At 42.6% G+C, this 15,514-nt stretch overlaps 1 protein-coding gene across 1 annotated transcript; it reads right to left on the bottom strand.

The window, feature by feature from the left end:
* Positions 1-1,626: 1,626 nt before the first annotated feature.
* Positions 1,627-7,577, bottom strand: LAMTOR5 (late endosomal/lysosomal adaptor, MAPK and MTOR activator 5). The gene is made up of 4 exons (XM_007949463.2): positions 7,543-7,577; positions 5,927-5,988; positions 3,643-3,760; positions 1,627-1,687 (listed from the first exon to the last, which is right to left on the bottom strand). Exons 1-4 carry the CDS (start codon positions 7,575-7,577, stop codon positions 1,627-1,629), a joined length of 276 nt encoding a protein of 91 aa, XP_007947654.1.
* Positions 7,578-15,514: the final 7,937 nt, after the last annotated feature.

Raw genomic sequence — 15,514 nt, 5'->3', positions numbered from 1 at the left:
TCTATGAACTGCTATTGGTTTTGGGGGCTACATCTATGACTAAGACAAAGCTTCTGCCCTCAAGAGTTACATATGCTAATGGGGAAGACAGAAAAGATACATCCACGCATACTCCTTCTATTAAAGTACAAGCTCAAGGACTGGAACCATAACTTAATCAAAATCTTTGTATCATATAGCACCTTATACTTTGTTAATGTTTAAAATTCTTGAATAAATTATAAATCTAGTTTTATACTGTCAATTATTAAATTGTTAAAGGAACAGGAGCCGCAAATTCAACAAAATGAAGTCTTTTGTACCTGTGCATGGTTCTGTTGAGAACTACAAAGGCTTAAGAGAGGATAACAATGACCTATACTTTCAAATAGTTACGACTTTTTTTCTGGCCAAACATGCCTATTTCTGTGGTGGTCTAGGGGTTAAGAATATAGGTTCTCAGTTGGAATCCTGAGTCTAAATGATGAGTCTGCTAATCCCTTAAACTTTCATTAACAGGGAAGTTGTTAAAGAGAATTAGTTGAGTCTCTGGCACACAGTTAAGTACTTGATACTAGCTATTATGTTGTTACGCGATGGGGATATGCTTGATTTGTTTCAAATATCAATGAACATTCCTGTACAAATATAGGTATTTCAGGATGCTTCTAAATGAGAAGCCAGTAGTTGGAACAAAGGCCTTTAAAAAAAAAAAAAAAACTGATGTATTAAGGAATCCAGAAAAGATCTAAACTTTCCTCCAACCAGATTTATTAACTATGACAAAATTCTATATACAAAGTAACTTGGATGTGCTGCTTTTAAACAGGATCTTTTCTTACAAATATTTTTGATAGGTTAGTGCATAGAATGCCAAAAAGTAGCTTACTCTAACATAAACTGAAAAGTGTCTAATGTTTTAAAAGCTTGTGTGAGTGACTATCTAAGGTACAACTATTGGTCTCTACCCGTCTGAAGCAAAGACGAGTGAAAAAACCAAAGAAACAAGTAGTGCAAAGGAGTAATGGACCACATGAGCTACAGCCTCCAGAAACTTTAGACCAGAACTCCATGGTGCCCGGCTACCACCCCTGACCAGGATCACTAAAGAAGGTTCTGGACAGAGAGAAAAATGTAGAACAAAATTCAAACTCATGAAAATGCCTTACTGGTCTCATAGAGCCAGGTAACCCCCAAGACTATAGTCCTTAGACACCCTTCAAACTTAGAATTGAATCCACTCCTAGAAAACACCTCACAGTCAAACAACACGTATCTATAAAGTGAACAGTAACATCCATGAGGAATGTGCTCCTCAGAACATTCAACCATACAGCATTTGCCCAAAAGCAAATTCAGAAGCAGGAAGGGGCAAGAAGGCTGGGTGAATAGAAAGGACGAACCCAGGGTAGAAGTGGGGAGAGTGCTAACACTTCAGGAGAACTGCAAACAATGTCACAAAACAATCTATCTATAAACTGTTCAATGACAGACTAATTTGCTTTTCAAACTTTCACTTAAAAAAAAAAAAAAAGCCCAATGCACATTAAGTGAAGGACCTAATTATTAGAACTTTAATAGTTCTCTAAAATAGTAAACACAATAGGCTTGAGTCCTTATGATGGGCTGGAGAACTGACAGGAGATGTCAAGAGGCCATTTTGTGCACTGCCACTGTGATACCGTCGTGTTTCTGGATCATAATGTTCCTGAAAGGCAAAGCAGATGATACTCAGTAAAACTTTAAAACTGGGAGCCAGTGTAAGGTTACAAATGTTTCTTTTTTCCCAGATGCTGTAGAGCAAACCCTAATTCATGGTGCCCCCATGTGGTCAGAGTAGAACTGTACATCATAGGGTTTTCACTGACTGATTTTTTTTTTGAAGTAGATTGCCAGGCTTTTCTTCCAAGGTGCCTCTGGGTGGACTTGAACCTCTAAACTTTCAGTTAGCTGCTGAACATGTTAAAACTGTTTTCACCACCCAGGCAGGGACTATACACAATTTTCAAAAAGTATTTATCATTTTTCCACATTATAAACACAATACTTGTTTATTAGTACAGTAAAATATTTGGGAAATACAGAAACGTTTAAAATATAAAAATTAAATTAATTCTATAAACCCAACTCTCAGAGACAACCACTATTAATATTTTCCTAGTTCTTTTTATCTTCCTATATACTATACGGGAGCTCTGGTAGCGTAGTGCCCAAGGCACTTGACTGCTAACCAGAAGGCTGGTGGTTCAAACCCACCAGCCACCCCTCAGAAGGAAGGTTGGGCAGTCTACTTCCGTTGTGATACTGCCTCGGAATCCCAAGGAGGGGTCACTATGAGTCGGGTCTGACTTGACGGCACATAACAACAACAAGAACAAGATATGAAGTGTTACTTTATGGTTCTACAAAGATTCTCAACCGAGTTAAGACTTTCCACCCTCAACAAGGTGGGAGGGGAAGGGCCTAAGTGGAGAGGAGTTGTATGTGTAGTTGGAAAATCTGGGATCGCCAGGAGTCAGGTACGACTTGATGGCACACAATAACAACATACCATACACCTACTCCTTATTTATAGACTATTTCAGATCTGACATTTCACGTTCATGACAATAATAAAATATCTATTATCTGACCACTTTGTGCATTAATGAGACAGTGCGCATGGCCTGGCAGCAATGGCTGTGGAGTATTCCCTCCTTCGAGGAAGGTCTCAGGGTGGTGTTCAGAAAGCTGAGTTGTGCTGCCCTGTGCACTCCTGCCAGCAGGGGCACCACTTCTAGCTGCCGCATGGTACCTGCCGCCTGTGTGGCCATGGCCTCCAGGCAGATATTCAAGGAGCACTGAGCTAGTGGGCTCCTATTCTAGGTTCTTAGGTCCTATAAGGCCTGAGACCCTGCAGCTCAAAACTGCTGTGGGGTGGGAAGGGAGAAGAGAATGAGGCATCAGTCAGTGCCTCTGGTAGCATAGTGCCTAAAGTACTTGACTGCTAACCAGAAGGCTGGTGGTTCAAACCCACCAGCCACTCCTCAGAAGGAAGATGGGGCAATCTACTTCCATAGTGATACTGCCTAAGAAACCCAAGGAGGGATCACTGTGAGTTGGGTCCGACTTGACGGCAAATAACAACAACAATAACAACGTTCTCACAAAAGTAGTAGTTTTGTTCTTTGATCAGTCTTTCCTTATGCTGTTTATTACTTCTTTGTTTTGTTTTGGTAGGCTGATAGTTTATTATACAGTAAAACCTGTAAAAGCCAGAACTGATATAAGGCAGAAACCTGCCAGAGAAAACTCAAAATATTTTCCACTGCAATGAGCAATAGACAAATTTTAAGACTTGACCCTGTCAAAGGCAGAAAACTTTCAAGACCTGGAAAAACAAGGCAGTCCTGTTCAGTTTTGGCTCGCACAGGTTTCACCGTGAATTGTACTTTCCATTTAAAGGTCATTTTGGCCTGAAAGCACATTAGTTTTAGAGATCAGTGCATCTGCGACTGTGGCCCAAAGGGAGAAGAACCTCCCTCATGATACTTAAAAGTAAGTCTCTATTCAGGCCTATCGGGACTTGGAATGAAAAATCACTGATAAATACAGGGCAGATCCCATTCCAGTTTTCCTGGGGTTTTTCTGAACAAAAAAAGGAATCTACTGCCATCTACTCACCCATTATCTGACTCTAGACACACCACAGGAATATCAGTGGGGTCAGAGGTTAGCTTGGCTGCTTGCTGGGCTAGAACAGATACCACCCCAGCATGCTCATCTGACAGGGTCCCACGGCCTAGAAGATAGAGATACCATGTCACCTCGTTGTCCAAAAATGAGTATGGAGCTAAAGAAGTAGCTCTCATTGACTTATTCAAAGCAGAAGGCTCAGTATACTGTCCTGTAGTTTAGGTGCTGACATGACATGCTTTTTCCCTGATACTCAACTGGTTACATCAATGAGAAAGCCACGTAACGGTTCTTAAATCAAAAGTGATAACAGACACTCAATTTTCAAAGTCATTCCCAATGCCATCTCTAAACACCTTCTCAGAGATACAAAGCTGTGGCAATTTATGTTAATCTCAAAGTCATAAATTCATTTTATAGGAACCTTCTTGAAATCAACAAGAATTCAGAGGTGAGATTGACAAAATGCAGTCAGAAAGGGCAAGAGACTTGTTGAAACCAATTAAGTCCTCATGGGAAATCCATTTTCCTTTTACTGAGCTCAACCTCAAAGGATATAAAAAGTCTTATCCCTTTTGAAGCAGATATAAAACTTAGGAGTTCAGACATATGACCACCTTGACAGCGTATGTGAATATTCTGTGAGCAATTATTTTGTCTAGGGAGCTCTGGTAGCATAGTGGCTAAGACACTTGCCTGCTAACCAGACGGCTGGCGGTTCAAACCCACCAGCCACTCCTTGGGAGGAAGGTTGGGCAATCCTACTTCCGTAGTGATACTGCCTCGGAAGCCCAAGGAGGGGTCGCTATGAGTCGGGTTTGACTCGACGGCACATAACAACAACAACAACAGGATAAAAATATGTTGCTTGTGTTCAAACGTCAGTAGAATTGGCTTTTTAAAAATGTGTTTTAATCAGTAGATGAAATCTTGAGTTCTAGGGACAGAAAGTAGTTTCTAGTCTACTTTAAAATATATTTCCACATATAGCAAAAACACAAGTTTAATTGAGCCTAAACTAAGTCAGGTAATAGACATGGCAGAGTCTATGAATTTAGAATTGTTTTGTAAGCTATTAAGTGGCCAGACACAGTGCAGCCTTTTGGGCCTTGAAGGTTTTTTGAAAGAATTCATTTGGTTTTAGATTTCCACACTGGTATCTCAGCCTTTCTGTTAGGGAGCCTGACAAGTGCTTCAAAAAATTTGCCCTTTTTCCTCCCAAATGACTTATCAGTGTGCAAAACATAACGGAGTTATACAGATTACCCCTTTCAGTTACCCACACAGCAAAAATTCAGGCTTTCAAAAATTCCTACACAAGGAGTCAGGAGTCCTAGGTTTATGTACCACTTCTGGCGTTAATTAACTGAATGTTTTGGTTATTCACTTTTCTGGATTTATTTCCTCATCTGTAATTGTCACCCTTATTTGAGCAGTATTTCCAAGTCTTGTGCTGAGTGTTTAAATATATAATTTTATAGTACTGTCATTAAGAGGCTTTGGAGCCAGACTCAAATCCTAGCTCAACCAACTAGCTTATGACATTGGGCCAACTTACTTAATTGCTGGGGTTCACGTTCCTTCATCTGTAAAATGGAGAAAATAGCCTCTACCTCATAGGATTGTCAGGATTAAAGGAGTTAATATATGTAAAGCATTTAGAAGGATAATGGGACACATAGTAAGAGCTTAATACCTGTGTAGCTCTATTATTAGTAAAATTATTAAACAACAATCCAGTGAAGAAACGGAGGCTCAGAGAGGTTTTTTTTTTTTTTTTTCCTTCAAGTTCACACTACTAACAAATGTAAGAGCAGCAAGTTAAGCTCAGGAGTGTTTGACTCTGAAGCTCCTGTTTTTTAAGCACTGCATTTTACTGCCTACTCACTTATGGTTAAGTATGATTGGACTAAAAATCATACCACCCACCATGCAGGGTTATTGTGAAAATTGGAGATAATGTATATAAAGCCTAGCACATTCCCGGCATATGGCATATATTCAACAAATGGTAATTGCTGTCATTATTTGGGTCCCTTCTAGAGCCAAATTAAAATGACTCAAATACCATTTTAATAAAGACAAATGCTTATGGTAGAACTGCAAGGAACATTGCACCTTCATATCAATTGAAAAATTCCAACTTTGTAATCTTGTTATTAGATCACAAAATTACCCAGGAAATAATAGCTAGAGAATAAGAGCACACTAGGCTCCAAGTCAACATCAAACTGCTTTGCAATTCACCAAAGGGTGGTTAGAAGATACTTACAGCCCAGATTAAGTCCTTGTGAGTCTGTGCACAGGACTCCAACAATGGATGGATTCTTCATTCTACCTCCAAAATCAAAGGAAGGATGAAATGTGATGTGAAAAAGTGAATTTAAGTAACATTTTGGCACATATAGATAGGCTTCTTATGTGCCAGGCATTGTTGTAAGTGGTTAACATTAGTATTTCTCAATTTTTTAAAAAATCATTCCCCTCTCCCCCACCTCAAGGAGAAAAATTAAATTAAAATGAATTATGAGCTCCTGGTAATTCACTGATGGAATTCTCATCTCCCAAGCAGGAGACCTCAGTCTGATTCCCAGCCAGTGTACCTTGTGTGCAGTCACCAGCTGTCAGCAGAGGCTGCATAATGCTGTGATGTTGAACAGGGTTCAGCAGCTTCTGGACTAAGATGGACTAGGAAGAAAAGCCTGGTAATCTACTCCTGAAAATCAGTGAAAGCCCTATGGGTCACAGCTGAACCCAGTCAGCATCCAATCACGGGGTTGGTGGGTGACCAGGTAGTATTTTGTTCCATTGTGTATGGAGGTGGCCTGCCGCTAACAACAACAATTGATTTAAATGAATTTCTCTATAATGAGATTTTGCCAGGCATAACTGAGCTTTTGAGGGACACAAACATTGTAGTATCTAAGCTTTTTTTCACCCCTGTTGAAAATGCATGCTTTATAACTCATCTAAAACAACTGTGAAAAACTTCAATTTTAAGTAACATGGTTTAAGTAACCATGTGAAAAAAAACAGCTTGCCTCTTGGGAAGCTGGGGAATACTGGTGGAAGGAAATGTTTATAAACGTTCTTACACTTTTCCAGTTTGAAGCTTGCTCTCTCTCACACACACACTCTAGTGGGGTCATGTGTGTCAGAGCAGAACTGTGCTGCATAGGATTTTCAATGGTTGACTTTTTGAATAGCCACCCAGCGCGTTAACCGTTTGCACCACCCAGCAAGGGCTCTGAACCTCACATAGGAGGAAACCATGCTTGGTAAAGTGGAGGATCAGAGAAAAAGGGAAAGACCCTCACGGAGATGGTCTGACACAGTGGCTGTGACGATGGGCTCAATCACAGCAAGGATTGTGAGGATGGCGCAGGACGGGGCAGTGTTTCGTTCTATTGTAGGTAGGATCCCTACCAGTCGGAGTCAACTCGACAGCACGTAACAACATTTGAAAAAATCGAGGTCTCTTAGCTCCTTAAGCACCAAGTTACTGATTAGTTTACGCAATCAGTAGATGACACCTGTGTGTCTTATTTGTAAGACTCAACTCTACACACCTCTTACATTCTTTCCAAAAGTTAAACCAAGTTCCTAAAACTCTGCTAACAAGGATCCTGACCATAGTACAGACAATTTCAGCAACATGACAGCCGAATGAACCCTGAAGACTCTTCGGAGCGGGCTGTGCAAGACGGGGCCGCGGGATTTTAATTCCGGGTTACCAGCCCCGCCCTCACGGCCTCATCCTGGGTCCTAGAATTCGCACGGCTTCCCCAAGACAGCCTTAATCAGCACTCACAGTTCATGCCCTTTGTTCCACTCCAGCCCCCCTCGCTACGGATATGAGGACACGCCGAAGAGGCCTGCATTACTCACGTGTCCTCCAAGTGCTGCTCCAAGGTCGTCTCCATCCCATCCGCTACTAGCCCTCGCCTGGGCTCCCACAGCACGTCGCTTCCTACTGCACTGCAGGCTTTGGGCTCCCCACAGTCACATGACAAGGGCTGGGCGCGGACCTGGACGGTGCCTCCAAAGGGACAAAATTTATCGCTGCGTATCGTCTGCATTCTTAATCTAAAGACGCGATTTTATTTCCAGTGGCCTGAGTTGATGACAGGTACGGTGGCCCTTGAGAGACTCCCCTGCGGAACCAGATGGGTCGAGTTACCCCCGATCCGGGAGCGAGATCGGCAGCCGGATCTCAGTGCCGTGATTCCCTGGCATGTCACTTTGTGGTTTTTACCTTTGGGTCACGATTCAATAGACTGCGAGACCCACTAGAGGCCAGAGCTGGTTTAATATTTGGCCAGCCAGGGTTTGACTACAGGCTGTGGAACTGGTAACAAGACACAGGACTGCTGTGGAAGGACTCACAGGCGTGTAGGGGAAAGACATGCATCTAAGGGACTAAAGGATGAGATGGAACAAGGTTAAAAACCCAAACTGCGTACTAACTACTGAAGTGTCGGAATTTTAATGAGGACATCGGTACTTCTGATAGAAAGGCTCGGAAGTTTGGGGGAAGAAAGTGGTATTTGAATCCTAACTCTTAAAGAAGACTGGGAAGGGCTATTTAGCAATAACTTAAAATTGTTATTTTATTTATAAAAGAAGTTGTAAAAAAAAAAATAAGGCAAAGAAGTCACTCATCGTCTCACATTAATCCTTTGGAGAATATCTTTTCAGGTGGTTGTCTTTGCAAATGCATACTTGATTTTTTTTTTAAAAGCAAAATCGACAGACAAATGGACGTGCAATTCTGTAGCGAACCCTTTTCACTGAATTTAGCATAAATGTTTTTCGTATCTATTTGTATTCGTTTACATCCTTTCTAATACTTGTAAAATACCCCATGGTATAGCTGTACCTTAATTAATGCACAGCGAAGTTGCCCATAGTTTGTGTGTATGTTGGCTATTCCAGTGCTGAGTGAATATCCCCGTAAGCCGCTACCCACTCCTGTTTTTAACGTTCTCCTCACATCACCTCCTTGCTTTTCTTCTCCTCCAGCCCTCTCATTAGAAAATAAGTAGTGATTACTTGAAGCAAAGTTTCTGCCAGTTGAACTCGAGAAGCCGATCTGCTTCCTGCCAGAGTAGCGCCTAGGGAAGCGCCTCGCTGCAGTACCGCCCCCTTGTGGTCTCATGCTCTGTGAAAGCCTCACTGCAGTACCGCCCCCTTGTGGTCTCATGCTTTGTGAAAGCTGCCTGGCTAGGGCTTCCTACCAAAAAAACCCAAACCCGGGGCCATCGAGTCGACTTAAAACCCCAGGGCCGCGCATGCTAATAGAAATATAGGCTGAGCCGCATATGTAATCCTTAAGGTGCTGATAGCCACATTAACGAAAGTGAAACATATGAAATTAATTTTAATAATGTACTTAATATAACCAAATATGATCACTTCAATAGGTAATTGATATAAATATGAATAACATATTTTAAAAATTATTTTTGTACTAAATCCAGTATATATTTTACACTTACCCAAAATCAAACCCACTACCATCGAGTCGATTCTGACTCATAATGACCCTGTAGAGAAGAGTAAAACTGCCCCATAGAGTTTCCAAAGCTATAAATCTTTAGGAAGCAGAGCAGAATAGATGGGTTAAAACTGCCAACCATTTGGTTAGCAGCCCAGTTACTTAACCAGCGCCACCAGAGCTCCTTTTACACTTACAGCACATCTCAATTAGGACTACCCACATTTCAAGTGCTCTTTAGCCCCAGGTAGGCTAGTGGCCACTGTGTTGGCCAGCATGGCTCCAGGGTATCTCTGATGATCTCAAAGCCCAATGAATAATTAAAGGATTCCCAGAAAGGCTGGTGATTACTTTTAAGGTGTAGGGAAGGGCTTTGGAGGGAAAACAAGAAAGTAGGAAGAGGGATGACAGCTGGTTCACACATCCTTGCCACGCTGGAGGGGGAGGGCAAGGCACTCCACACACCCCTCTTTCTCTGCATTGCTGCTCTTCTGTTTCCGTGCAGCTGGCCAGCAGGAACAGAATAGTTGATGCAAGCTGGAGAGGTGTGCGTGCTGGGATGATAGTTGGAAGTGGCGTCTGACCCCTAATTTTTTTTTTTTTATTTTGGGGGGGCTTGCAGGATATTTGATGATTCTTTATTCTCAGTTTTGAGTGCCAGTGATCATTTCAGGAAAAGTCCCATGACACCTTGTTATGAATTTCAGAGACTTTATTTAAAATAGAGTTATGTAAGTGCTGGATGGTAAGTTGCGATTCAACAAGGACCAAACAGTGGAACTAAAAATGACATTAAAATTTCCAGGCTTTTTGTAGGATTGGTCAGTTTAAAGGAAAAGAGCAGGGTCTTGGGGAGCCTCATGGGGATTTGATCTAAGGGGGAGCAAGAGGGAAGTTGTGAGGAGTTGTTGTTGGTCATGTAGGTTGCTAGACAGGTCATATCAGGAGCTTGCATGTGCTTGTGTTTTTGTGGGCTGCTATCCAGGGCAGGTAGCTCTTGTGGCACAGTGGTTAAAGCATTTGGCTCCTAACCAAAAGGATGGTAGTTTGAACCCACCAGCTACTCCATGAGAGAAAGTTGAGGCAATCTGCTTCTGTAAAGACTTATAGCCATGGAAAGCCTGTGGGGCAGTTCTACTCTGTCCTAAATGGTCACACTAGGAGCTTTGGTAGTGTAGTGCCTAAGGCACTTGACTGCTAACCAGAAGGCTGGCGGTTCAAACCCACCAGTCACTCCTTGGAAGGAAAGTTGGGCAATCTACTTCCATAGTGATACCACCTCAGAAACCCAAGGAGGGGTTGCTATGAGTCGGGTCCGACTCGACAGCACATAACAACAACAACACAAAGAGTCATGCTATGAGTTGGAATTGACTTGATGGAAATGGGTTTTGTTTTGTTTTTGGCTATCCAGGTCACACACTAGCATGATATGAGTAGAGCCAGCCAGCTTGTTGTTTTATGTTGGACATGATGGATGCCAAATCAGCAATTGAAATGGAGTTTTAGCAACTCATGACTATCCTGTGATGCCTTGGTATCAGATATTAAAATTACATTTATAATTTGGGTGACTGAAATATTGAAAGTTATGATATAGTTTTTGTAGCCATTGTAGGGTACACTTAAGTAGATCATTGAGCATGAAACCTAGGATAATCAGGCTTGCAATAGACTGGAAGCCAGTTTGTAGCCATTGGCCCATGTAGATTGGGAAAGCCATGAAAATAGGTTTGAAACCTCAGGGAAGGTGGAAATTTATTGGACTATTTTGGTGGCGTAGTGCCTAAGGCATGGGACTGCTAACCAGAAGGCTGGCAGTTGAAACCCACCAGCCACTCCTCGGAAGGAAGGTTGGGCAATCTACTTCCTTAGAGATAGCGCCTCAGAAACCCAAGGAGGTATCACTATGAGTCGGATCTGACTCAACAGCAGTGCATGTGGTTTGGTTTATTTTAGTTATATTGTGCCTAACTTTACTAGCTTGAGATATTTCCTTGAGTAGCATGGTAGCATGGCCACTTGCCCTGTGTTGTTAATCTACATACAGCACAAAGTGCCTTGGATGGAACATACTCCTCCTTGACTGGCCAGTAGGTAATCTAGGGCTAGTCAGTTATCTATGACCATCTGAGCCAGGAGCTATGCCCTTGCATGGTCAGCCCTCGTGTTTTGGTTGTTTTCCCAATGTAGGTCATCGGGGTTCGGGACATTAACTTATTTGATAATACCAAGAGACCCAGGAAATGCTCAGATACAGAGTGCAAAAACCACTGGGACCCCAAAAGCGGGAGGGGAAGGGGTTGGGTATCATGCCATAGGGATGGAGATAGAGGACTACCTTCCATAATCCCAACTCACCACATTTATTGGGACAATAAACTGACACAGGAAAAAAAAAAAAAAAAAAAAGAGGACCAGAAGTTGGCTATGGCAGAGGATGGCTGGGCCTCTAGGTCTCTGACAAATTGATTAGCCTTGATAATTTGTGATTAAATTGTTAAAGCTTCTACTCCAGCTGCTGTTTCAACTATTCCTGGGATGATGGTTATTCTGACAATGATGGGTACAAATCTAGTCATGTATGGCAGAGTTCATATGTTGGGGGGAAGGTAGCCAGGTGCAAAAAGGGCAAGGAGGCCACATGTTCTGACCTCCTCTGATCCCACAAGAGAAAGACAGAATCACCATCAATAGCCCAAGGCCTATTCCTGAGAGGCCAGACATGCTGCCTCCCTCCAGCCCTTTCTCCAACTGTTCCTCCCAAAGCACCCACCACCTCTCTCCTGGGTTCGATAATTCACTGCAGTGGTCATGCAGAACTCACAGATTATGGGGTTTATTAGGGAAGCACCAGGCTACAATTCAAGTTCAGGACAAAAACGTTCAGTCTCTCTCCCAGCCCACCGTCTCTCAGCCAAATCTCTCACAGTCTCTCTCCCAGCAGTGCATGTCCCTTGGTGTCTCAGCAATGCGTGTTTCTTACATCTCTCTCCCAGCAGCATGTGTCTCTCTCAGCAGTACGTCTTCCTCAACCAGCAGTCAGAGAGAGAGTTCTGCCTTTAGGAGGCCTCCCTTTGAGCTTGGCAGAGTGGCCAAACCAACCAATCATAACAACAGAATTCTAAGCACCTGAGTGTGAGCCTCCCATAACATTGCACTGTGCCACGCCCAACAGAAATAACCTAGGTAGATAATATTCACAATCAGGAGCTCCTCAGTTGCTCATTCCACCACTGAGTTTACAATGACTTATGGGTAGAAAAGCTATACTAAGTAATTTACTACACTGCACCAGGGGATGGGAAAACTTGAATAGGAAGACTGAGGGCCATTGGTGTGCAGTGTACAAGGTATACATCATTGAGCAAAGGCAAGGTGAAATATAATAGTGCCTCTCCTCTGATGTTGGGACAGCAATAGATGGCCAAGGTGACGTTAGCCAAGGCATATTTTTTTTAGCTTATACCCAGATATAATCAAGGCAGAGGTTTCATACAGTAGTTCATACTCATTTTGTTTCATGACATTGACTGCAGTTCCCCACAGTGTAACAGCTCTCTTCCTACTTGCTCCCTGAAGTTACCTCTTCCCTGTGTCCTTCCCTCCCCTGCACTCCTGCCCCCTGAGCTATCTCTCTTGCAAACTCTGCCCTTCTGTTATCTCATGATTGATTGCTCCAAAGAGTGGCTCTACCTGATATAAATGCTGACCCCATATGCCTGTCTACTGTTTGGCTGGAAGTCTCAGGAGTGAGTTCTGTTCCAGACTTGAAGGGTAACCTGGGACCATAGTTTCAGGGATCTCACCAGGCTCCATCAGACCAGCAAACCTGGTCTTTTATCTATCTATCTATCTATCTATCTATCTATCTATTTATTTATTTATTTATTTATGATTTTGAGTTTTTGTTCCATATTATTCTCCCACTCTATCCAGGATCTCCTGCACCAATCCCTCTCTGAGTGTTTGACAGTGGTAGCTGGGCACCATCTAGTTCTTCTGGTCTCATGATCATATAGGCTGAGGATCACATGATCTACTAGTCCCTTGGACTAATTGTTTCCACGTGTCTTTAGTTTTCTTCATTTTTCTTTGCACTGGATGAGGAGAGACCCATCATTGCATCTAGATGGCTGCTTGCAAGCTTTTAAGACCGCAGTTGCTATTGACCAAAGTAGGATGTAGAACAATGTTTTTGTGTAGTATGTTATGCCAGTTGAGCTTGATGTTCCCTGCCACCATGGTCTTGAGCCCACAGGTCCAACTACTCCCTCCCTCAGGGTAGCTGGCTGTGGCCAAGAAGCCACAACAACCTTGTCCCTTGTCAGCTCTAATATACAACTGGACATTCTTACAGCACATACAAGTATACTTGCAGGAACATCGCCTGCCAACCCTATCCATGGTCATGGGCACACTCCCCTTGCCTAGACATGCCTGATCATTAAACCTGTCTGCCCATCTATCCAACCACAGATCAATGCTTGCTATCACTGACAATGCAGTACTATACTTGGAAAAGGGTTCATCTTTGCTGTCTACCTCCCATGTACCTCTCTATGTCTTCAAGGCAGAGGTTTCAGAGGATGGTTGTTGTGGGCCAGGGGGCATTTTTGGAGGGGCAGATGTGGAAGGACAACATAACAATTTGTCTGGAAATTTTGAAGGCCCGCAACACCCTGCGTTTGTCAGAATTGGTGGCAAAATTTAGGGGAATTGAGTGGGGTAGCACTTAAGCCATGCGTGGCTGGGATAATTTTATCCAATTGGCCGGGAGACTTGGCTCTAAATCAGCCCCATAGACCTGCAGTTGTGGTTCTTAATGGCAAATTCAGCAAGTATGAGTATGTGAGGTACGTGCTGTTAGTCAGATGTATATACATGTTAGGAATGGCAGTAAGAATCTATGGATTCTTACTCCATGAAATATCTAGGAATAAACCTAACCAGGGATGTGAAGGATTTATACAATGAAAACTATAAAACTCTCATGAAAGAGATTAAAGACTTAAATAAATGGAAAGATGTTCCATGTTCATGGATTGTTGTTGTTATGTGCCGTCGAGTCGGCCCTGACTCATAGCGACCCCTCCTTGTGTTGCCAAGGCAGTATCACTGCGGAAGTAGATTGCCCAACCTTCCTTACGAGGAGTGGCTGGTGGGTTTGAACCGCCAGCCTTCTGGTTAGCAGTCAGGTGCCTTAGAAGACTTAATGTCGTTAAGATGTCAATACTACCCAAAGCAATCTATAGAATCAACACAATCCTGATAAAAATTCCAACAGCCTTCTTTATGGAAATAGAAAAACCAATCCTCAATTTTTTATGGAATAGCAAAAGATACTAAATAGCTAAAGCAATGCTGAACAAAGTAGGAGGACTCACACCTAAGGATTTTTAAATATACTATATAGCTTGTGGTAGTTAAAGTAGTACGTCAACTTCACTGGGCCTGGTTGAGTAGCGGGGCAGCTGGATGTAGTTATTCCCCATGGTGAGATTGGTTATTAACTCCATGGTGGAATATGCTAGAGCAGCTGACTAGCTGCTTTAGGGATGTGCACTGCTTCCTGGACTCCAGCCTTTTTGGAGGCATGGAAGGTGAATGAACCCCTGAAAGTATTGCCCTGAAATAATCTGTAAACCTTAAACCAAAAATATCCCCTAAAGTCTTCTTAAAACCAAACAACAGTTTAGCTTAACTAGTAGAAAAGTCTGCCTTGAAATTGACAACAATAACTCAAAAATTAGATAGGACCCTTAGGGGGCAGTGAATTTATGTTAATAAGGGAGGAACAAGTCAGAAAATGAAGATGAGAATGGTTGCACAACTTAAAGAATGTAGTCAATGCCATGAAATTGTACACGTAGAAACTGGGGAATTGGTGTATGTTTTGCTGTGTATATTCTCAACAAGAAGAAAATAAAATTGAAAGAGAAAAAGAAAAGAATCTATGGATTGGGCATAAAGGAGAAAATGGTGGTATGGAGTGACGTAGTGGGTTCAATGAGGAAGGAGACTAGGACAGAGTGGTCCGAGAAGATGGAGAGGTGTTGTGGAGTGTTGGTGAGGCATTGGTGAAGTTATGTTTGGGGAGGATGATAGAGAGCCGGCAAAAATTACAGGCAAGCATATTTAACAGTGCACATTATACCAAGAGTTCTCTTAGGTTGGCATCTAGACAGAGTAGTGAGGTGTGATATGGGGAAGTGCCCTGACTGGTTGGTATAATTTAGAATGCACTGCTTAACCTGCCAAAGTGGGGAGGTCAGATCAAGTATTGCCAGACAGTTGACAGAACACTTACTCATTGTTTTGTAAGCATTTTGATAGAGGCAGGGTTCTCGGGGCAGGCAATTA

Source organism: Orycteropus afer, unplaced genomic scaffold (assembly GCF_000298275.1).
Source record: "Orycteropus afer afer isolate SDZICR_OR568_19922 unplaced genomic scaffold, OryAfe1.0 scaffold00010, whole genome shotgun sequence".
In the NCBI taxonomy this organism is placed as follows: Eukaryota; Metazoa; Chordata; class Mammalia; order Tubulidentata; family Orycteropodidae; genus Orycteropus; species Orycteropus afer.
This window is presented reverse-complemented; position numbering and strand designations above follow the sequence as displayed.